The sequence below is a fragment of the Castor canadensis genome, chromosome 7 (genome assembly GCF_047511655.1).
Source record: "Castor canadensis chromosome 7, mCasCan1.hap1v2, whole genome shotgun sequence".
NCBI lineage: Eukaryota > Metazoa > Chordata > Mammalia > Rodentia > Castoridae > Castor > Castor canadensis.
In genome coordinates, this window is record NC_133392.1 from 57,512,785 (window position 1) to 57,537,364 (window position 24,580).

A 24,580-nucleotide genomic window follows, 5' to 3' on the forward strand; every position below is an offset into this window, starting at 1 on the left:
GGAGCTGAAATCAATGAAATAGAAACAAACAAAAAAATACAAAGAACTAATGAAACAAGAAGCTGGTTCTTTGAAAAAAAATAAACAAGATTGACAGACCCCTGGCAAACCTGACTAAAATGAGGAGAAAAAAAACCCAAACCACTAAAATCAGGAATGCAAAAGGGAAGACAACAACAAACACCATGGAAATCCAGGAAATCATCAGAGACTACTTTGAGAACCTATATTCTAATAAATTTTAAAATCTTGATGAAATGGACAGATTTCTAGATACTCATGACCATCCAAAATTGAACCAAGAGGACATTAATCACCCAAATAGATCTATAAAACCAAATGAAATTGAGCAGCAATCAAGAGTCTCCCAAATAAGAAAAATCCATGACCTGATGGATTCTCTGCTGAATTCTATCGGACCCTTAAAGAAAACTAATACCAACTCTCCTTAAGCTGTTCCACAAAATAGAAAAGGAAGGAAAACTGCCCAACTCATTTTATGAAGTCAATATTATATTCATACCAAAACCAGGCAAAGACACCTCCAAAAAGGAGAACTATGGCCAGTCTCCTTAATGAACATTTATGCAAAAATCCTCAATAAAATAATGGCAAACTGAATTCAACAACACATCAAAAAGATCATTCACCATGTCCAAGTTGGCTTCATCCCAGGAATACAGGGGTGGTTCAACATATGCAAATCAATAAATGTAATAAACCACATTAACAGAACCAAAGACAAAAACCACTTGATCATCTCAATAGATGCAGAAAAAGCCTTTGATAACATCCAACACCATTTCATGATAAAAGCTCTAAGAAAACTAGGAATAGAAGGAAAGTACCTCAACATTATAAAAGCTATATATGACAAACCTACAGCCAGCATTATACTCAATGGTGTAAAACTGAAGCCATTATTCCCTCTAAAATCAGGAATGACAAAAGGATGACCACTATCTCCACTCCTATTCAAAATATTACTGGAATTCCTAGCCAGAGCAATCAGGCAAGAAGAAGGAATAAGAGGAATACAAATAGATAAAGAAACTGTCAAAATATCCCTATTTGCAGATAGTATGATCCTATACCTTAAAGACCCAAAAAACTCTACTCAAAAGCTACTAGACACCATCCACAGCTATAGCAAGGTGGCAGGATACAAAATCAACTTACAAAAATCATTAGCTTTTCTATACACTAATAATGGGAACAAACTGAGAAAGAATGTATGAAAACAATTCCATTTATAATAGCCTCAAAAAAAATCAAATACCTAGGAGTAAATTCAACAAAGGGTATGAATGACCTCTACAAGGAAAATTATAAACCCCTGAAAAAAGAGATTGAGGAAGACTACAGAAGGTAGAGAGATCTTTCCTGCAATAGATTGGTAGAATCAACATAGTAAAAATGTCTATACTCCTCAAAGTAATCTACATGTTTAATGCAATTCCCATCAAAATCCCAATGACATTCATCAAAGAGATTGAAAAATCTACCCTAAAATTCACTTGGAAACTCAAGAGACCACGACTAGCCAGGGAAATACTCAGTAAAAAGAACAATGCTGGAGGTATCACAATACCCGACTTCAAACTATATTACAAAGCAATAGCAATAAAAACAGCATGGTACTGGCACAAAAACAGATATATAGACCAGTGGAACAGAAGAGGACTGGGACATGAAGCCACACAACTATAACCAACTTATCTTTGACAAAGGAGCTAAAAAATACATGATGGAGAAAGACAGCCTCTTCAACAAATGATGGGGAAAGTGGTTATCTGCTTGCAAAAAACTGAAACTAGATCCATGTTTATAACCCTGTACTAGTATTAACTCAAAATGGATCAAGGACCTTAATATCAGACCCCAAACTCTAAAGTTGGTCCAGGAAAGAGTAGTAAACACTTTGGAAGTAATAGGTATAGGCAATGACTTCCTCAATAGAACCCCAGCAGCTCAGCAACTAAGAGATAGCATAGATAAATGGGACTTTTTAAAACTAAAAAGCTTCTGCTCAACAAAAGAAATGGTCTCTAAACTGAAGAGACCACCCACAGAGTGGGAGAAAATATTTGCCAGCTACACATCAGACAAAGGACTGATAACCAGAATATACTGGGAACTCAAAAAACTAAATTCTCCCAAAACTAATGAACCAATAAAGAAATGGGTAAGTGAACTAAACAGAACTTTCTCAAAAGAAGAAATTCAAATGGCCAAAAAAACACATGAAAAAATGTTCACCATCTCTAGCCATAAAGGAAATGCAAATCAAAACCACAATAAGATTCCACCTCACCCCTGTTAGAATAGCCATCATCAAAAACACCACCAACAACATGTGTTGGCCAGGATATGGGAGAAAAGAATGCAAACTAGTGAAACCACTCTGGAAAAACATTTGGAGGCTTCGTAAAAATCTAAACATAGACCTGCCATATGATCCAGTAATCCCACTCTTGGGGATATATCCAAAGGAATGGGACACAGGTTACTCCAGAGACACCTGCACACCCATGTTTATTACAGCACTATTCACAATAGCCAGGTTATGGAAACAGCCAAGATGCCCCACCACTGACGAATGGATTAAGAAAATGTGGTATCTATACACAATGGAATTCTACTCAGCCGTGAAGAAGAATGAAATCTTATCATTTGCAGGTAAATAGATGGAACTGGAGAACATCATTCTGAGCGAGGTTAGCCAGGCTCAGAAGACCAAAAATCATATGTTCTCCCTCAAATGAACACTTCAAATCAAGGGCAAATACAGCCTGTGACTTTGGTGACATGATAAGGTGAGAGCACACAAGGGAGGTATGAGGATAGGTAAAAAACCCAAAAAAACATAATAGCATTTGATGTCCTCAATGCAAAGGAACTAATTCAGAATTTTAAAGTGACAGAGGCCAATAAGAGAAGGGGATCTGGAACTAGATAAAAGGTCAGTTCGAGAAGAATCAACTTAGAATGTAACACATATGTACATGAAAGCAATGTGAGGAATCTCCCTGTATAGCTATCCTTATCTCAACTAGAAAAAAATCCTTGGTCCTTCTTATTATTGTTTATACTCTCTCTTTAACAAAATTAGAGAAAAAGGCAAAACAGTTTCTGCCTGGAAGCGAGGGGGTGTGGGGGATCAGTTGGGGGAGGGAGGGAGGGAAGGGATGAGGGAAGGGGTGGAGAAATGACCCAAACATTGTATGCACATATGAATAAAAGAAATAAAAAAGAATTTGTTCACTCAATTTGGAATCCTTAAAGCCTTTGAAGTAAAGTAGTTGGTTTTTTAACATATAAAAGGAAGGCAATTTAAACATAACATAATTAATTTATGAGCTTATTTTTCTGTACTCTTCCTGAAATATAAAACTATTAATGAAACATCCATATAAATTCATGAACCACAGATAAGTGATTATTACTGTGAAAACAGGAAATTTTAGGAATATATCCAGTATCAAGAAATTCTCAAATGTCAGTTCACTCAGATTAAATATCTCTGCCCATGTGAACTCAGGCAGTAAGGCCATGGTAAATTAAGTGTAAGCAAAATGTTTACAGCAGAAAGACGTGTAGTTCCAGCGTTTCCTTTTCCCAGCCTGTGCATGAACAAACATGTTTCAAGACAGAGCCTTTATCAATGTGGGTCCCTGTGTGACTCCACACGCACCAACCCCTTGGTGGCTTGGAGTGACAGTGAACACAAAATACAGTGACAGAAATTTTTCCATTTCAAGCAGTTGACATGTTTTGCTGTTTCCTACCAATCCATGGCCTAACTTATATTACTCAGATGCATGTCTCCAAATCTTATGCTGCTGATATTTTGAAATTCCTTATAGCCCTCAAAGCCTGAAAGCAAAGGGCTATAAATAGCAAGAAAAAGATAGATCAAGGAGCTGTGGCAGGACCTTAGCCTCTTAGAGAATCAACCATAGCCATTCCCCCTCTTTTATCTATTGAATGTAGATATCAATGTTGCTTTCTATCCCTGACACCTAAGAAAAAAAAAATTATACACCATGTTGCCAGGGATGGCTCTTTAATTCCTATTTTAGTCAGAATGGTAAATTGAACACCATAGTCTTTCACCATTATTGTTTCATGCGTAATCCATTCTGTTCATATTTGATAAGGACCATACAAACAGAGGGTACAGGGTCTTGTGGAAAATAGCAGAAGTAAAAAGTTATAATTGTTGTTCTCTAAAACCATATTGTCTAGTGTAACCATTTATAAAATTTTTTTGAAAATTTCTCCAGATAGGTTAGGATAAGCATGAAAACTTTTATTTACCATATTTATTTATACCTAAGGGAAGATAGAGTATAATTACTATTTAATTTTGAAAATCAATCTGCTATAAAAGAAAGCTACATATATGCACATAGGAAATAAGTATCATCTTCTGGTCTCCTACATGAAGTCATTTTTATTTAAGGAATTCATTCAGTTTGCTCTTTTTTTTAACATCCTTAAATTGATAAGGATAAATTTTGTGAAGGAGGCAAAAGGATTTACATTAGGTTTCAAATGGTAGACAGATTTTGTTACAAGTAGAGAAATTAAATGGGTTAGAAAAGGTTTCCCTTTGTTAGACAGACAGCCTGTGAACTGCACAGGGCTACAGGTATCCCTCTGTCTTCTACCCTTGGCCATCATTAGAGCAGTGCTAGTACCACTAGATACCTTCAGGCAAACAACTGAAAACAGTACTGTAAAGATTTAAATAACTGATGGTACTGGACCTCTAGAAAATAAAGGCTTATGAAATATTATAACTAAAAGAATACAAAAAGAAAGATATTTATAGTTTAACTAACCTTATAAAATAAGAGGCGAACACACAATTGCAGGAAGTGTGCAATAAAAACATGAGTGTCATGATGGTTTTCTTTTTGTTGTGACTGTCCTTTTTGTCTTCCATACTTAAGTCTTTTGAGTTGCTTCCATCTTTCAAGGCCCATTTCAATTTTTTTGTTATGTTTCCTAATTCATCCACCAGAGAGTGCTCTAATTGTTTATATTGTCATTACTATAACATTTTTTTATCTATTAAAGCCTCAACAGGTGCTTCACTAATGTTTCCTTTCCCTAAACAGAAATTGATTTGTTAGTCAGCACTAGTTATGAAATCACAAATTTCCATTTTCTACTTTTCTCAATGACTCCCACAAGGAAATCAGGATTATATTACACACCTTGTGAATCTCTCCACACCATCCTTTTCTGCTTATTTCATTTCACCTCTTAATCTAGTGACCTAAATACAGAACGAAATGTGGGGAAGTTTGATTCCTAGTGAATTCACCACTTTCCTTGTTTTTTGTAGTCATACATTCTGTTCTGGAAGTTTGCAAAAGTTCAACAACTGATGACAGTAACCAACTATATTCCACCCCCTGTCTTTTTTTTTTTTGGAACTGGAAACAAATTTTCCCTATAGCTTTCCAGTACTAATGGTATTGCCTGTGGTTGTACAAAAAATAACTGAAAGTAGTTCTCTATCAGCATCTGCCGGTTCCTTCTGAATTCCGGGATGTGATTGTCTAGCTCACGGCTTGAAGTAATTTAAAACAACCAGGTACTTTTACTATACCACCAGTTGGGCTTCCATCCCCTTAGCCATTGTTGTTTTATCCCATCTAGTTTAAAGATCATTCTCCTTGATAGAAAAGACAGAAGCAAAATAAGAGTTGAATGCTTCTTTAATGATCTTCTCTGCCACCTGATTTCTCACCATCTGGCCTAAGTGGTTGGGCTTATCCCTTCCTTGTTCTTCTTTGACAAGAAAGGAATTTTTTATGACTTGTGTTGAAAAAGAAATTGAAAACTACTGTGAACATAGCAAATTGAATTGAAAAGCACAGATCGCATCTAGAGAAATGTAAGAATATTACTAATTGCTTGATCAAATTTTCGAAGAATGAGACAGGAAAGAGGCAAGAAGACAAAATATTCATGTAAAACAATGAAAAGATCAATGGTGACACAATTATAAAACAGGAAAAGAATGTTGCAAGAAAGCATGTTTTGGTCATTAATAATAATTCAGGTGCTATACTGTGTAAAATAGCTTTATAATGTCAGTTGTGTTTCTTTCGCAAAACGGCGATGAAAGGCAGCAAAAAGATGGATGGTTTGCAAAGGCAATGTCGTGACAAGAACTTGTATTACCTTTCTGAATCCATGCTGCTGTAAAAAATCCTCCTAAGCCTACATCCATCTGCTTGCCCCAATAAATATGCTCAAAATGTTAAGAAAATAGTACTTTATATTTCCCTTTTCACTTAACTCTTTTGGAAGCCTAAGTGTTTTGAACTTCCAAATCCAACTGGCACATTTAAATTTCTTCTTGGTTTTTGGCTAGAAATACTACACTATTATTAATTTAACAAGTCTTTCTGAAGAGACCTAGAGACACACTATTCTACTGAATAGCATCTCTTATTAAATAAAGCCAGATTTTTTTAAATGACAGAAAAGAGAACTAGTTCTAATTAATCAGTTGAAAATCAAAGTAGCATGTAGCAGACGTTGCTGAGTGGCATTTAAGGAAAGTAGAAACGGTTTATTCCGTATACTTACAGAGAGCAGAAAACAAAGACTTCCAGTATCACAAATCTCACCCACAGAATTCATGGTTCATCATTCTTCTTATTCACAAGACTATGTCTACAGTTCTAGAATATATCAACCAAGAAGAAGCACATTGGGTGACAGTTCACCTGGAATAATAGCTTAGACTGGTTACAGCAAAGGAATAAGAAATAGAAGAAGATAAACTGTTGAGGGACTGGAGGGTTTAGGGAAGAGGAAATATTACTCCTTTTTATTATATTATTGTTATACTGTGTGTACATTGTGACATTTACAAAAGTTCTTACAATGTATCATAGTTGAACACACCCCTTCCATCATTCTCCTTTATCCCACCTCTCCTCCCATTCCTGGTATAGCTTCAACAGGTCTCATTTTTCTACTTACATATATGAAAATATATGTTCATATATTTCCACTATATTCACCGTCCTATATTACTCCTTTGTACAGAATGGAGGAAGGCTCAACACATCCATTTTCAAGTAACTTTAGAGTAAATGGATATTGTTGAGAGAACTGTATGCCACAATGTTTGCTGTGCACCTCCACAAACATTTTCTTTTCAGTTTCAAAAATTATCCTAATCCAGGTACACAGGGAACACACCTGTAATTACAGAGCTTGGAAGACAGGAGGAAAATGAGTTCAAGGCCAGCTGGGCCTAGCTAGTGAATTCCTGGCCTGCCTGGGCTTCATAACAAACTCTTGTATCAAAAAAAACAAAAGCAAACAAAACAAAACATTCTACCAGCTAGGAATTATTATTATTATTATTGCATTTTACTGAATAAGTAATCAAAAAGATGTTAAACAATTTTTCCAAGGCCATATAACTGGTAAGTGAAAGAAGGCACATGATGAACTGTGTTATCTTTTGCAATATGAGGCTGGAGATATCTTTTGTCCTATGTTAAATGACCAAAGCAGAAGAGAAGGGATGAATGGTGTCTACACTCTATGCTTCATCACCAGTCCGCTAATCAATAGCAAATATTTGCCATCAAATACCCTCATCAAGCCTCAATTAAACATGTCTGTTTATTATTATATTAATATATTGAGCCCAGTTGCATGTCAGAAACATAAACAACTATGCTTCTGGAGGATAAAATTATTCTTTAGTAAGCCCATTAATTACCAGAGTTCTTTATACATTCCACCATGTTAGCAACCACATTCTAGGATTACTTTCTATGACAATTGAAATATGAAATTTTATTTTAGAAATCAGATTAATGAATGTGAAGAAAGTTGATATCAGAGTGTGTTTTTAAAAGTCACATAAAGAAATAGCTCTAAAGATATAGGCATGAACTTGGTGTCCCAAAGTGTCATTAATTCAAAGGGACTATGGTTAAGGGGAAAATCTATTGTTTATATATTTCATTGTGTTTGGAGCTACAGAGATCAATATGGTAATCAATGATATAGCTTTGGTAACTATGTATTACTAATCATTACCAGGTTATAATGTATTCATGTGACTGGGAGATTCAGTGAAGTTTTATTGTTGAGGAAAGAAAAAATAAATCAATACTTTATCTTACAGGAAACTAGCACATTTATAGAAACTATTTCCACTAGACAATAATGATAGCAATCTAAGGAAATTTCCTAGGAGCTATATAGTATAGCGTGATAGAGTAAATTATCATTTGATTTTTTCACATTATTTTCTGTATCATTTTAACATTTTGTTTCAGTTTTCAGACAATTAACTAAATAAAATATGACACATATTACATAATAAAAACCTTTCACAAAAGTTCTAAAGAAGTAGTTTTAAATCATCACCACATCTAACCTGAAAATCTTGCTGATACTAAAATATGATCCTTAATTTTTATTAATTCTATGAAAGAAACTGGTAGTTTGGTAGACGCCATCAGAAAAGAGTTAATTATATAGTGCTCAAAAAAACACACAATGTGCTAATAAATTTAAGATATGTCTACATGAGGTGTGATAATAAAGTGTTCATCAGTTTGATTAAGTACTATAACCACTATCTCATTACTAAAATAATTAGGAAACAAATATGTCAGTTTTACTACATGATCCATGTGATCCAGAATTAAATTAAATGGCTATGAGAAAAATAGAAGATTCTTATGGAATTGCAAAGTACCCCTTTTGTCAAAATAAATTTTGTTTTGAAGAACAATAAACTGTTTTGGAAAGGAACATGGGACCATTAAAACATAGTTACTTTTTATTTTTTAATTGTTAAGGAACAAAGTGGGAATTATCTTAGTGCTCTTCTACTTAACTGAAACAAAATCTTATTTTAGTTCAGTGAATAGACTAAGCAAGGAGCCAACTTAATGACATTTATTGATATGCTATCAGGTATAAGCCATTGTTCTAAATGGTCAGGAACATGGATGAATGATACCTGAACCAGTTTGTTAGGGCCACACTATAGCCTGGGTGACTTAAAGAATAGGAATTTATTTTCCCACATTTCTTGAGGGTAAAAGGCTGAGATTAAGGTGTTGATAGGGTTTGTTTTTTCTGAGGTCCTTTTCCTTGTTGATGTCTTCACATGTCCTTTGCTCTGTGCATGTGTGTATCCTACTTTCCTCTTCTGTAAGAGCACAGTCATATTGGATTGGCAATGGTCCTAATGACCTTATTTTAACTTATCTCTTTAAAGACCCTATCTCCAAATACAGTTATATTTCATGGTACTGTGGATTGAGACTTCAATATATGAGTTTTAGGAGGAAACAATTCAGAAAATAATAAAGAATTCCTGCCCTGTACGACTTTCAAAATAATAGGGAAAATGTATATAAATAATTATAATAGAAGAGACAGTGATAAAAGTTATAGTAAATTATGATGCAGCATAGAGAAGGACTAGATAATTAAGAAATATTTTAAAAAGAAAGATTTTATAAGAAAAGAATTTCAGCAGATTAAGATAAACATGGTAAAAATGATAGGAAAGGAAATGATGAAATGGAGTACTGTATAGAACTATTTTTTTCTCTTAATTATAAACAAATTACACTGATGACATAGCATATTATGTATGTAAGCTGATAAAGACCACATGAACATTGATAGAAAAGCAGCAATAGAAAAATTATATATTCAGTTTTCTATATAAGCTGCATCACAGGCCATTCACAAAACAAATAAAATAATTCCCCCACCATCGTCCAACATGTCACTTGCACTTGTGACATTTTCCAAAAGAAATAGAATAAAGTGTTAGAATTCTACCAATCATAAACCAGAAGACATGGATATTAAAAGTATAATAGTGACTAGATTATCCTTGTAGAAAATCTATATATCAGAAACTATGCCTATAGCTCTTTGTTCTGAGATACAGCAGTATTTTAAATTCTCAGAAAGTGTCACTGTTTGAGAAAAAAAAGTAGAAATGTGATATTTTATTACCAATAAGTACAACTGAAGTTTAGCTGCCCGATACATTATTCTCAGTTCTGTTTGATAAATAAGTAATATTACTGACAACAAAATTTTGATTGCTTTTATTTTTAGAAAAACACAAGAGAATAGCAAATAACCAACAAAAATTTACCTTCTTTAGGTTTTTAGAGGGAAAAATACTGTGCCTTCATGGAATTTTAATGAACTGATGAGTGACTCTGGCAGATAAACTGAATTTTTCTTTACTGCTTAAAATTGATAATTCAATAGTGTTCAGCCAGGTGACATGAAAATTGTGGCAAAAGTACAGATCTTTTTGTTCAGATAGTTTTGCAAAGGCACATTAGAGCTTTCTCATCTGCTGTCATGACAATCACTTAGGTTCATGTCATAAAATGTTTGAAAGACATATAATTCCCATATTTTATACCACTTGTTAGTGCCTAATTAAGCAGAAAAAAAATTAAGTTCAGTGAATTACAAAATCAAATTTAAAACATATCAGATTTTAGATTTTACATTAGGAAATAAAGATCTTCTCAGGTAAACCTTTAGCACTGTGGGAAATGAGCTTCATCTGTGTGAAAGCACTGGTGAAAGGTGCAGAGTGATCATTCTGTGTAATTATGCAGTGAGGGGAAGCTTTGATTTAGAGGCAAACCATACCAGCAAGAATATCACTTTGCATAGTTATGCTTAATTTCTACAGTCTGCCTGGAATAGTTATGTTAGATATACCTTCTGCTTCTTCTGTACTCTAGGTTGGTTGATTCCGAAATACAAATTAGTAAATTCTGCCCTTGATCACTTTTGGGGTTACTCTTACAGAAATGAGAGTTTATTTAAGTAAAACAGACTTTAATTAAAGAAAAGTTTATTGGGCATCTGTAGTATATACCAAACACTGAGTAAAGCACTGCAGGGTAGTTAAAAATTGAATTATCTGTTAAAATCCACAGTTGCTTTTCTTTCTTTAACTTCATTCTTCATTAATCTGATGTTTTGGGTCTTCCCCACTCCCTCTCCCACAACCACATCATATAAATTTTCTTCTAGAACCTCCCTTAAATTCTGGTAGGAAAGAAAGTCTTACTTTACTACCAAAATCATACTTATTCTAGGTCAAAATGATTGTGATTTTCCCTTATCATAATCATACAAATTTACCTGGCTGTGTCTTCATGAACAACCAAAGATTTGTGGAGGAAGGTATTTAAACCCTTGTTGACTGCTTGATTCAATGGTAGAATGAGTAACATATCAGTAAACATATACTTCTTCAGGAAGGTTCTAGATGGAAAACAGAATCATGGGCTAAACATGATCTCCATATTTTGACATTAGAAGAAGAGATAGAAATTAGTTTCAGAGGAAAACAATTTTTAATAGAGGACAATAGGCTGACCCAACTCAAGGATATCTAAAAGTAGTATAATTATTATTAATTTTCTTACAGAATTTGATCAGTTGAAGAATTTTCTGTGAATAGTTATGTTAAACAAAAGTATTCTAGCCAAATTTACTGACATAATAAATCACTATTTGTTAATTCCAAAGTGTTAATTGGATGCTTGCTTCAAGAATATTCATTCCCACATTACTAGCTATCAAGGGTACAAAGAATATCACTTAAGTCTTGTTCTCATGTTCCTATGAGAAACTTCAGTTTTAGCTTTAAGCTTTTGTATGCCCAAAGTGAGAATATTCTATTGCCTGAGGGAGATTCTGATTATTTTTGATACTCTGTATCTCCTAATTCAATAGAAAGAAAATGTCTGTCATGTAGATTTGCTTATCACGATGCAAAGGTTTTCATCAAAATCCTTAGTAATGGGAAAATTGTAAAATCCCAGGAAAGGTTGTACAGGGGACATCAATTATACATGTAATAACAAGATGGGAAAAGTTAAGATTCAATAAAGATGCGCAATGAGATTATTATTCTATACATTAACCTTTCATGGATTCTTGAAATATTCCAGAATAAGAATATTTTTAAAAACCTAGTCATACTTTTTTAACCCTGATCCACAAAAGTAATGATGAAAAATGTCATAAAATCTCACAAAATATTTCAAATTGACCCTAAGTGATCAAAGTTTAGGTATATTTCACCTTCGCAAAGCATGTTCTTAAACTTTATTACTGAGATTCACAGGAAAGTACAAGAATATCGGAAACATCACAATTCTTGAGGGAGTGTTAGGTGCTGATGTGGATTGGTCTGGGGTGATATCCCTGTCTGCACAGACACAGAATCACCCATGCCATTTGCCTTTTCACCTTTGCATTTACTTCTGTTCACTAGAACCTTTTTATTACAACTGTTTAACTAAAGCAGAACATAGAAAATAATCTCCCCACTTCATAACAAGAGATGCTATGTTTTCATCAGATTTTGTAATGCTATAAATTTTAGAGCATTATAGATAAAATCAAAGTTCCATATGTAATCTTCCTTGGTATCATTCTCACTTTGTCTCTTTCCAAGGTTACTATGATGTGTTTGGTATTTACGGCATCCTACTCTCTAAATGACTTGTCCACTCAACATTCCTTTCTAAGGCTGTCCTCTTGTGACAGGTTTGTGAAACAAATTTATCTCTCTACAAGTATGTTTGCTGTTATTTATTCATTCCCCTCTGATGGAAAAAATCCGTAATAAGCATACTTACACAAGTTCTTATGAGTATGTGTACCAGTGTCTCCAATAGATCCAGAGGGGGATTTGTGACAAAATAATCCGGGTAACAGCTATTGCCATTTTATTCTTCATAGAGATAACAACTTACATTCTCAGAAATGGTGCATAACAGTTCTTTTTTAGAACTTCTTGTCTAATAATTGGCATTATAATTTTTCTTTCTTTTTGAAGTACTGGGGATTGAACCCAAGGCCTCATGCATGCTAGGCAAACACTTAACCACTGAGCTACCTCCTTAGTCCCAAAACTTTTCATTTTTAACATCTGATAGTTGAGAAAAATCATAGTTCTCAGACTAATTCTATAGTTATTTTGGTAAACTATAGTGTACTATCGGGCTAGGTTTAACAAAGGTGTACTTAAAGAGATTTGAATACCTAATTTAAATTTGTGTGTTCACTTCATTTGAAATACAGCCCTACACAACATGAATTCTGAGAGTTCAGGGATTTTTTTTACTATTCTATTGACTATCCTGTCTCTGGGAACTTAAAACAGTACTATTATACTGTAGATGCTCAAATAAATAAATGAATACATGAATATAATTACTAACAATTTGAAGGGGGAATTCCAAGACTCAGGCCATTTTATTTCCCAAATAACAGAGATTTGGCAAGAAATACCAGAATTGTCAGTCCTAAGCATACTTAACTTCCTCCTAATAGAATTTTCTATTTGCATGATTCTCATTGTGTCCAGTGATAAAATCTACTATCTTGATGTATAATTTTTGAGTTACTTTAGGTGTGAAATTTTGGAAAGAATGCTATACACTTTCTGGGAACATAATTGTTTTTTAATTGTTCAATTGTTTTTCCAGTTCTAGGGATTGAACCCAAAGCCCCATGCTTGCTAGGCAAGTGCCTTACCACTTAAGTCATGCCCTTAGTCATTTTTGTTCATTTGGGTTTTGTTTTTAAGATAGGGGCTCACTAACTTTTCCAGGGCTTGCCTTGAACCTTGATCCTTCTACCTCTGCCTTCCAAGTACCTGGTATTACAGGCATGGGCCACCAGGCCCGGATCTTTTTAATTAATTATTGACAAATAAAAGTTGTATATATTAATGGTACACAATATGATGCTTTGTCCAACATCTTCCTAAACTCCCCAAATCCCAATCCCCGGTAACCACCATTGATTCTACTTCTATACATTGCATTTTTAAGAGAACACAATTTTTAGTTATACTTTTCAAATCTATAAAAATTTTCGGAGAACAGACCCTGGAGTCACTCTGTAAGCAAAGTTTTTACTGGCTAAAATTCCCCAAGAGACTTTCAAAGACCCTAAATATATGCCAACATAATCTTCAAGCTCAAATACATGACTTTGTGTTCTCAGAACATTATCTTCACCCACATGATTAACAAAAGGGACACTGCTTTCTAGCTCCAGAGACAACCTTTGTAGAGCACATAGTAAAGACTGTCTTGCTCTTATCCACCTAAAACCCTTCAGCTCTCACTGAAATCTATGACCCCTCAAAATGATCAGGATCACATGCTAAAGTCACTAAGTAGGTGGAGGAGTATTGTGTGGCAAGGAGACACTTTCCTTCTTCTTCTTTTATTTATTTATTTTTATGATACTGGGCATTGAGCCCAGGGCCTCACAAATGCTAGGCAAACGCTAAACCGTTGAGCTACATCCCCAGCCCAGAAACTTTCCTTATAATCTTCTCCTCATAGGACTCACCATATGAAGAATTTTAATCATGCAAATTAAGACTGGCTTACTGCATGTATTTAGAGTTGAAATAATGCCCAGAAATAACCAAATATAAGTGAAATTACAATACTTTGATTTTCTGGGATTTTTGTTTTGTTGTTGAAACTCGTTGTCAACATACATAGCTATTGAAAATCATAATATACACATACTCACTGAGACAATTTTAAGTGAATTTTATAAAAGAATATTTTATTATCCAGAGCCTTTGTAAGTACATAGGTGGTGCATTTGAAAAATTTAAAAACTATGTTTCATGTAAGTCTGAAGTGTAAAACCTTTATGCTACTTATTTTATCAGTTAGATTATTTAAAATACACCTGTTCTATCTTAAGGTAATAGTAAAAATGGTCAAATCTAATTGATTTTGACAAATACAAAAAAGTACTTCTGATTATGACTTTCTAGAGATCTAATTCATAATCTTCAAGCAAGATTCCTACAGTATACCTACTGTTCATTCAGATGAGAGCATCTTAGTGAACTTTCCTGCTAGTACAAGGAATTATGTGTGACCAATTCCAGCTCACATGCCCAACTACCTTTTAGCCATGTAAGTACAGGCAGTAAATCAAAACGTAATTACCATTAGAGAAATAATGGATTACTTTGGGGGAGCCCATTCAATCATTTTTGAATGTATTCAAAAATGTTCTCCCTGTCTTACACCATAACTTATGTAAAGTTGTGTGTCCAGTTTCTGTGAAGTCTCTAAATGGTCACTGAGCCATATGCCATCATATGAAGATGTAATCACAAAGCTCTCAGGGAAAAAAAGCTTACAACCATGACAAGGCTGTTTCATGATTTTAGTCAATGGCATAGAAAGCCCCTGTTGCAAGTCATCGCTGGACAATCCTGATAATGAACTTCTTGGTTTCTCAGCAAATGGAAACAGCATTATTTAGTCTAAGGTAGGACACCATCATCAAGTTGGCCCTCACCTGCCTCTTGCTATATCTCCATCTGTCAGTCACATGCTTTAAATTGGAGGGTAGAGTGGAAAAAACACCTGAACATCTGTTTTATATTGGTTGCTTTACTTTCACTTCTAAGAACTGTGCTCAGCACCGTATCAGCTTCTTCTACAAGGATGGCTTTGGCACCCGGAGTTAGTGTTGTAAAATCTGATACAGTCTATTTTGCCACTAAAATTTTAGTGGCTTATTTGTTCCTACAAAAGTGCAGGTCTCTAAATATCCAGACGCATCCTATGCTTCTATTACACTGGTCGATTTGCTTTCCCTCAAACCCACAGGCATGTTCACAGGATTCTCTCACTTTGTGAGATAATTTTCCAACTTATTCTAGGTCTAATTCAACAATTTCACTACACAGCTTTCTCATTAAAAATGTTTCCCTCTGTGCCTTGATACTGCATTAGCACTAATTGCATAGGATTTTGTTTCTATGACTATTATAATCCTTTTAGAATCCAATTTATGTACATTAGATTGTGAGTTCTCTTAAAGAAAATGTTGTGTCTTTTCCTTCTTTATATCCTCTTCCATTCCCCAGAACACTGCCTTCCTCATAGTAAATATTCAATTTACTTTTCTCAAAATTCATTTTAATGCTTACATAGGCACAGGTAATAACTTTATGAACAGAACTCCAGTAGCCTAACAGTTGGGAGTAAAGATTGACAAATGGGACTGCATGAAACTTAAAAGCTTCCCCACAGTCAAGGAAATGGTCACCAGACTGAAGAGACAACCTACAGAATGGGAAAAATCTTTGCCACCAATACATATGAAAAGGGATTAATAGCCAGGATCTACAGGGAGCTCAAAAAACTAACCCCACAAGAATTAACAGCCCACTGAATAAATGGACGAATGAAACAAGCAATTCTCAAAAGAAGAAGAAAACATGGCCAGTAAATACATGAAGAAATGCTCAACATTTTTGGCCATACAAGAAGTATAATCCAAAATAACATGGAGATTTCATCTTACTCCAATCATAATGGCTATCATCAATAACACAAACAACAACAAATGCTGGTGAGGATGCAAGGGGAAAAAGGAACTCTTATACATTGTTGGTGGGAATGTAAATTAGTGCCACTGCTATAAAAAGCAGTATGGAAGTTCTTCAAAAAACTGAAAATAGAACTATCATAGAATCCAGTGATAGCACTCCTAGACATAGACTCAAAGGATGTGTGCCAGGATACAATAGAGCCACTTGAACACCCATGTTTGCTGCAGCACTGTTCACAATAGCCAAGCTTTGGAAACACCCCAGAGGCCCCACAACTGATGAATGGATTAAGAAAATATGATATATATGTGCAATGGAATATTATTAAGCCATAAAAAGAATGAAATTATGTAGTTTGCAGGAAATTGGATGGAACTGGAGTACATCATGTTAAGCAAAGTAAACCAGGCTCAAAAGGTCAAAAGTAATGTTTTCCTTCACATGCAGAAACTAGATCTATAAGATAAATGTACACATAAATACTATAATCTTAAATATATATATATTCAAGAAAAAGAGAGAGAGAGCAAGAGAGAACATAATTATATTGTGGGTCTCTGAGGGAAGTAAGGGAGGCGGGAGAGGATGAGAGAATGTTAGAGAGTGACAAATATTGAAACATTGCATCTGTGTATAAAGATAATATACTTGAATAATGGGGGAACAGAGTGACAGAGAAAGAGTAAGTAATTTGGGGTTAATCTGATTAAGGCATGATAGATACATGTGTGAAATACCAAGGCAAACCCTGCTTGCATTATTAATATGAACTTTAAAAATGAAGGACAGAAAGCTAAAACTGGGTCTTTTCAGATGTGGGTACCAGTGGGAGGTGGGAATGCATAAGGAGAGGGTGAAGGAGGGTGAATGTGGTGGATCTAATTTGTACTCATGTATGAAAGTAAAGTAATGACAACTGCTGAAATTGTTCTAAGAAGCAGGGAGGAAAATGAGGAAGAATGGTGGATATAGTATAAACACATGTAAATGTAATAATGTATCCCCCTTGTAAAACTATTATATGTAATGAAAGTCATTAAAAATTCATTTTTGTAACATATCATTCAAAAATATTGTATCTAAAAAATATATATAGAAGCACTTCTGATTCCTTTAGTCATCTGAAATTTCACTTAGGTATAGGTTAAAATAGAGTGTGCAAGTACAGTGGATGTTAATAAGTAATTGGTTATAAAAATAGTTTATCTTCATATAGATGCATAGTATGTTGGTCATCTTTTATTTCAACTCCTATTATACAAAAATCATATTGAGGTTTAATAGCACCTACTTCGTATGTAATTAACTGAACATTTTGATTTTGTACATGATGTAATGTGTTTATTTTGTATTGAATTATGAGGAAGAATTGAAAATTGTTTTAATTTTTCCTTTGTCAAATGAGTTAGATTACAATTTTGAAGGATCATGTTCACTATGACCTCATCAAAAGATGCCTATGTTAGTGCATTTTTTAAGGAAGATTCAGAGTTATCTTTATGCCACTATGCCAGGGCCACAAAGCATTGTGATGATTAATGCTGAAAGCTATTTTTCCTCATTTGAAGGTTTTTCAAAATATTAATTGCTACAAAAGTTTAGGGTTCTAAATATCCAAGACTAAATATCTAAGACAAAATATATACATGCTTAATGGAAGCAGAAGATATAAACTTTGAAAAATTAATGTTGACACGTAACTTTAAAAGTGAATAAATACTAGTGTTTTTAACAAACAAATATTAACAGCCTTCAAGAAAACTATCAAAGCAAGAGGCACAATTAGGAAGATTCCATGGCAACTCAGGATAAAGATGGTGGCTTGAATAGGAAGGATACTGGCGAAAAATACATGTTTAAGGTAAACTAAGGATGTGTGGAATAAAGAAGTTTACCAAAGTCAATATGATTCCATTTTCAGGAACACTTTTTGCAATGATGAAACAGCATTGTTAACTCTAATCAATAAGTGAACAGTCTCTGTTTCAGAAAAGTCTAAACTACTGTCAATGGCTTCCTCCATTTCTTATGTGATCCCATCTGTTCAACAATTTCATTATCACTGCTCTCTTGAAAGTTATCTCTTCCACTAACTGTTACTCATTGTCAGTACCTTTCATAGGGCTTACCATTTTGCCATAAATATTTAATGAATTAGTTAAGGAATAAAAGAAAGTTTGCATCTTAATAAATTCACGTATTCAATCAGTTCTTAGTAATTATTGAATAGTTCTATGATCCAGTCATTCCTTCTTTCTCTCAAAGTTTATAACTCAGTAGGAGTCAAGTCAGTTAATAATTTAAAAGCTAAGGTATATATTATTTCCTCTTCTAAATCTGTATCTTAGACAGAGATCTTAATGATTTTATATTCCAACATAGATAAATTATATTGGGGATTTCAAGTACTGTGACAGGCTGGTAAAAAAAGAGTTTCTAAAATTTTATCTCATCTTCTGTCTACAAGTAGGACAGCCCCTCATGTGGCCAAAGAGTCTTCAGAGAGTCGTTTTCTGAGGAATGTTTTGTTACATGCATTTTAGAGAATGAGAAAGAGCATGGTGAATGGTGTGGGGAATGTCATCTGTCATGACGAGTCAAAAAGTTTAGAGGAATTTTTCCAATTACTTCCAAGAAGCCACTGATGTTATTCTATAAATAACAGTACACTTTAAAAAGTTTCCCTTGAACAGTTGAACTTCAGAGACCTTAGCTTGCCAAACATCTTTTTGCTTTAGAAAATTATTTTTGGTTCATTGTTGAACTTTATTTAACACATAAAATTTTATAACTTATCATAAATATGAGATATCTATATTCCTCATAATTTTCAAGAAAAAAAACTGGTTGTACTTAGGTTTGATGGTCTCTATGTATAGCAGAAAGCAAAATATCCAGCTATGATTTCCAAAACGAGGTATTTTGACTTCTATATCATAAAAATGTGCTGATTTTAAAATCATCACTTATAGATTTATATTTAGAGTAATATTATATTTAGAATACTGTATTATAATAGAGTAACAGACTACATTTGGTATTAGAGCTATCCTTATTTCAAGAACCTATAATCAATATTGAACCACTTAGTCATTCTAAAACATGATTATAAGCAAATATTTTATCAAATATGATACCTACCTGTGCTAACTACAATGAGATAATAATTTAAAGTCTAAGAATTCTTTATCTTACTGATTTTAGATTTTAATTTCAATTGATATTTTAATGTGGAAGGCTAATATTCTAAGAATACACAAATTTTCACAACTGATTCAGGAGATAATAAGCATCTTTTCAAAACTTCTATTCTTTATTCTTATAAAATTTTTTAAATGAACATTATTACTGACTACTCAAAGAAAGCCCCCAATTTTTGTGAGCCTAATTTTCTCTAAGTAATTCACAATTCAAATCCTCTGTTAACCAACTTGTCAGTTGATCAACCTGACAAAAAGATGAATTAGAAGGCTGAATACAAACATTATTTTACTCTAAAAGATCATCCTAAAGGAATACCAGAGAAGTCATTTGCTGCTGAACACACCTGTGAAACTTTCTGAGAAAATCTGCCCCTCACAGAAGCTGCCAGATGGAGGAGCCCTCATCATGTCTGTATGAACCATGATTAGCCACCTGAAAAATGTAACCCAGCCTTTGCTTAGCCTGTGATCTTCAACCTAGCACTTCTAGCCTCGTAGTAAAAAGGTGTGTCGATTGGGCTAGATTCTCTCTCATTTATTTTACTGGGGAAATCTGACGGAAGATGTCATCCTCTCCAGGAGCAGTGATTGAACCGATAGTACAAAATGAATCACTGGAGTCCAGGCTCAACTAATATGATGCAAGTTGATGAAGGCACAAAAATGAGCAGTGGAAGTCATTTAGTGTTTTGTACAACCATGTTTGGTTGTATGTTCAGCAACCATTTTCCTCTTCTTTATGCTAATAAAATTTTGATCTTGCTGGTGTAATAAGTGACAAAGTTGCATTATGACAGGTCTACTGTTTTGCTAGACCCTGCCTGCTCATGGCAGCTCATTGTATGCATTTATTACCAACTCAGAGTTCAGTGATAATTCCCTTGATATCTTGAAACCTGCCCAAGTGGGAGTATTTTTGCCACAGAAATCAACAAGTGCTACATATTAGAACTACCACTCTCTCTGGACTCCAGTCAGTTGTTCATCACTTCTCAGCACTCTAAATTCATTGTGGAAATTTCATCTCCTTTTGCCTGAGATTGGTTCAGGAATGGGTAAGGGACAAAGTTCTGACTATAGAAAGTAAGAGGAACTCTGATGGAAAGTCTCAGAAAGATTTTTGACTTGGTAAATTAGAGATGCAAGACACCTTCTTTTCATGTTTGTGGTTTTGTGTAATGGTTTGAGATTCAATGCTTCAAGATGCAACTGTGAAGAAAAGTCAGCAGAATCCAGAGAAACCTGCACAGATCATTGGTAACCTTGACCCACTACCAACTAAGGCATCAAAAATACAGGAAATGGGAGCAGTCCACTCTGGGTATAGGAAATACTAAGGTAGGCATTTAAAAACAATAATGATGCACATTAACTGTCAGCCCATTTTTTATTATCATCCTGAACTGGCAATTTTAAACAGTATTCCTCCCCTTCTTGCACATAGTTGGACTACTCCTTCCCCAGTCCACTGAAATACTAAGTCTAGTAAACTTAAAACCAACTATGTCAAATAACTAATTACATGAAATAAAAGATTTTGACATTTAAGCAACTTTTAGTTGTTGAGTCATTTTTTTGAGGTAGAGTCTTGTTATGTCTCCCAGGCTGACCTCAAACTCACAATCTTCCTGCCTCAGTCTCCTGAGTACTGAGATTACAGAAATGTGCAATCATTCCTGTCTTTCAGCAGCTCTCATGAGAGTTTTCTGGTATATATAAGCAGGTAGCACACACCTATAATCCCAGCACTCAAGAGGCAGACAGAAGAGATTATGCCAGCCTGGGCTGCATACTAAGACTTTGTCTCAAAAAAAAAAAAACAGAAAAAAGAAAAAGAGAGTTTAAAATTATCCACAGAAAGGAGCAGACTAATCCAGCCCTGAAGAGAGAAACCACGAGCTCCTGCCGTAAAGACCATGAGTTGCCAGGATCACAGGCCTGTCAAAGCTCTAAACAGAGCAAGCTTGGCCAATTGCCATTCTCCTTCTTGTGAGTCCAGAGGCTTCTCGCTGCATGCTGTCAGTGTTACTGTGTTAGTGGCCTTTATGTTGGTTAGTGAGAGTAGGTTCCTTTGCCTTGTAACCAAGAAAAGCATAGAGATTTTAGCATTTGACAATTACATTACAAAAGACTGCTCCAATTTGAGATATTGATTGAATGAATTCACATTGCAAAATATAACACAGAAAATAAACAAAAAGATGCTTAAGATTGTTTATAGTTATTGAAGTAAGAATTTATCTAAATGCTAACAAAAAAGAACAGATAAATGAATGAGATTTTGAAGACTATACAATGATGCATAAATGTGCAGCTAAGAATTATGTCTTATAAAGCAAATGTTTATATATGTATATAAATGTCTATGTGTATATATTTATGTCATGGCACAAATACTTTAAGATATCAATATGGATATAGAAAAATGCTGAATGGAAAAAATAATTTATCATTGGTTATTATTTTTCAATAGTGCAATCGAAGGCTATTAATAGCTTTCCTCTACATTTTTATATTTTCACATTTTTAGCTCAATGAACATAAACTAATTAAAATAATTGTTTTGTATTTCTTTTTCATTAATATGTCATGAAAATACACCTGTTACCTTTAACAGTTGTTCAGGATAAAATAATATACATGCATGAAAGTCAGGAATTCAGCAGATAGATTAAAATCTATCAAAGAACTTTAACAAATGACGTTAGATATTCATGAGAATTTGCAATTTACAAAACAAGAATGTATACTGTTTTAAGGAAAGGATTACTTTTTAAGAGAATAAAAAAGACTAAAAAAGTATTTAGGTGTTTGCTATATATAACATTGGTGTAATGAAAACCTGAGTTGTGCCTTTGAGGATCTGATGTTCTGAAAGCATTTCCACAATCCTTGAGGATCCCATTATCGTCTGTGGTGAGAGAATCATCTCACCTTTACCCTGAGTTTGAAGCTCATCTGTTACTGACATATCTGGATGTTTAAACTTGTTTCCTCGATTCTTTAGATTAGCACTATCAATAACTGTACTTGTAGTTGAATTACTATATTATATTTCAAATCAATGAAATATGTTCCCATTTATACATATAAATAGGTTTCTCATTTATATACATGTAGGTATTTATACATGTATGTACATATATATATGCATATTTACACACACACATACATATATTTGCTGATTGGAGATAATTTTGGTTATAAAAGAAATGTAGGGAAATGGAGAGTCATTAACATATTAGAGAAGGGACATGTTGTTTTATTAACACCAAGAAAGACTTAAGATTTCCAGCTCCTATTTTCTATTAAGATTTGCACATGAACAGGAGTTAATTTTAAGAACATAGTATGGATTGCTTAATTGTGAAGATTATACAGGGTGTGAGGCTCATAATCCCAGCGTAGACTACTGGTGACACAAGACCAGCTACTACAGAGCCATGTTGCACTTCAAGAAAACTAATTAAGAAAAGATTCTTCCTGGGTACTGGCAGCTCATGACTGTAATCCTAGCTATTTGAGAAGTTGAGAGGCCAGACCAAGCAAATAGTTCACAAGATCCTATCTCCAAAATAACCAGAGCAAAATGGACTGGAGGTGTGGCTTAAACAGTAAAGTGCCTGCTTTGCAAGCTCAAAGCCTAAAGTTCAAACCCCAGTCCCACCAAAATAATAATAATAATAATAATAATAAAATAAATAAGTAAAAGTCTTCTTAGACTGTATAAAATAAATTATGTTCAGTATTATTGTATTTGAAAAACTTGAAAACAGTAAATGTATAGATGAAAAGATCATGAACATACCAGATACAGCAAGGAAGTCATCAATACTTGTAATGTCATCTACAGCCTCAGTGAGAATGTGTATGTAGTTCTCCCAGGTGCGCTTGTACATTTCCATGGTATTTTTCACCACTTGACTTTTGGGTCTTGCAGCCAAAGCAAGTGCAGCATTAATAATCTGTAAAGAAATAGAATGTTTACACAGTGACTTTTTTGGAAGTAGTTACTGTTATGCAGATGGCAGGTATCCTTTTTAAAAAATATTAGACAACAACGTTGAAATAGTAAGATGCCTCTATGTATAACTTCCTCTTTGCTTTTGGCAAAAAATTTTATTTTATTTTTGTTGGCAGTAATTAAATTGATTTTAAAACAATTTGTTGAGTGTCATTGTCAAAGGACTGCCAGAGATACAAAGACAGTGCTGCCTTCTTTTAAGGAACTTGTATGCAAGGAGAGCACATAACGTAATTCAGAATATGACAAGTACCATAAGAACAACTCATAGAAAACAAGATTTGTCATGCTTGTTTTGTTTTTGTAAGTACTGGGGTTTTGAAATCAGGACCTTGTGCTTGCTAGACCGATGCTCCACCACTTGAACCATGACTTCAGCTGTATTATGCCTCAGTTACCTTTTCAGATGGGGCCTCATACTTATAACCAGGGCTGGCCTTAGACCACTATCTTCCTTCCTACACTTCCTGTGTATCTGGTATTATAGGAATGTACTATCATATTCAACAAGGTCAATAGGTTTTAAAGAGCAGAGAGATTACCTCCAACATAAGTGCTAAAGGAAGACTTCAGGGAAGTGTGACATTTTTAACTGGACATTAGTCATTCACATTAGGTAGTGAGTGACTGACACTTATACACAAATCACTAAACTAAGAGCTTTGACTTATTTAAAGGTTTTTAGATATTTTATCAGTAAATATTCATTTATATATATTTATTCATTCCATATTTCAAAAACACACCAAGCATCTTTTATGTATCAAGCATTGTTCCAAGATTTAGGAACACAGCAATGATAAAGACACAAGAAAAGACAGCACTTTTATGGAGTTAATAATTCTAGTCAAAGAATGCAGGAAATTAAGTCAAATGAATAAAGTATGTGGTCAGTGA

The 24,580-nt window shown here is 34.1% G+C and overlaps 1 protein-coding gene across 4 annotated transcripts in view; it reads right to left on the reverse strand.

Moving 5' to 3' along the window:
- The window catches only part of Ctnna3 (catenin alpha 3), a 1,740,232-nt gene that overhangs the window by 515,302 nt on the left and 1,200,350 nt on the right, over positions 1 to 24,580 (reverse strand). For all 4 annotated transcript variants that reach the window (XM_074078977.1, XM_074078976.1, XM_074078978.1 and 1 more), the window contains one exon: positions 23,468 to 23,624. In XM_074078977.1, coding sequence (XP_073935078.1) covers positions 23,468 to 23,624 — 157 coding nt within the window. The remainder of the gene's footprint in view (positions 1 to 23,467; positions 23,625 to 24,580) is intronic.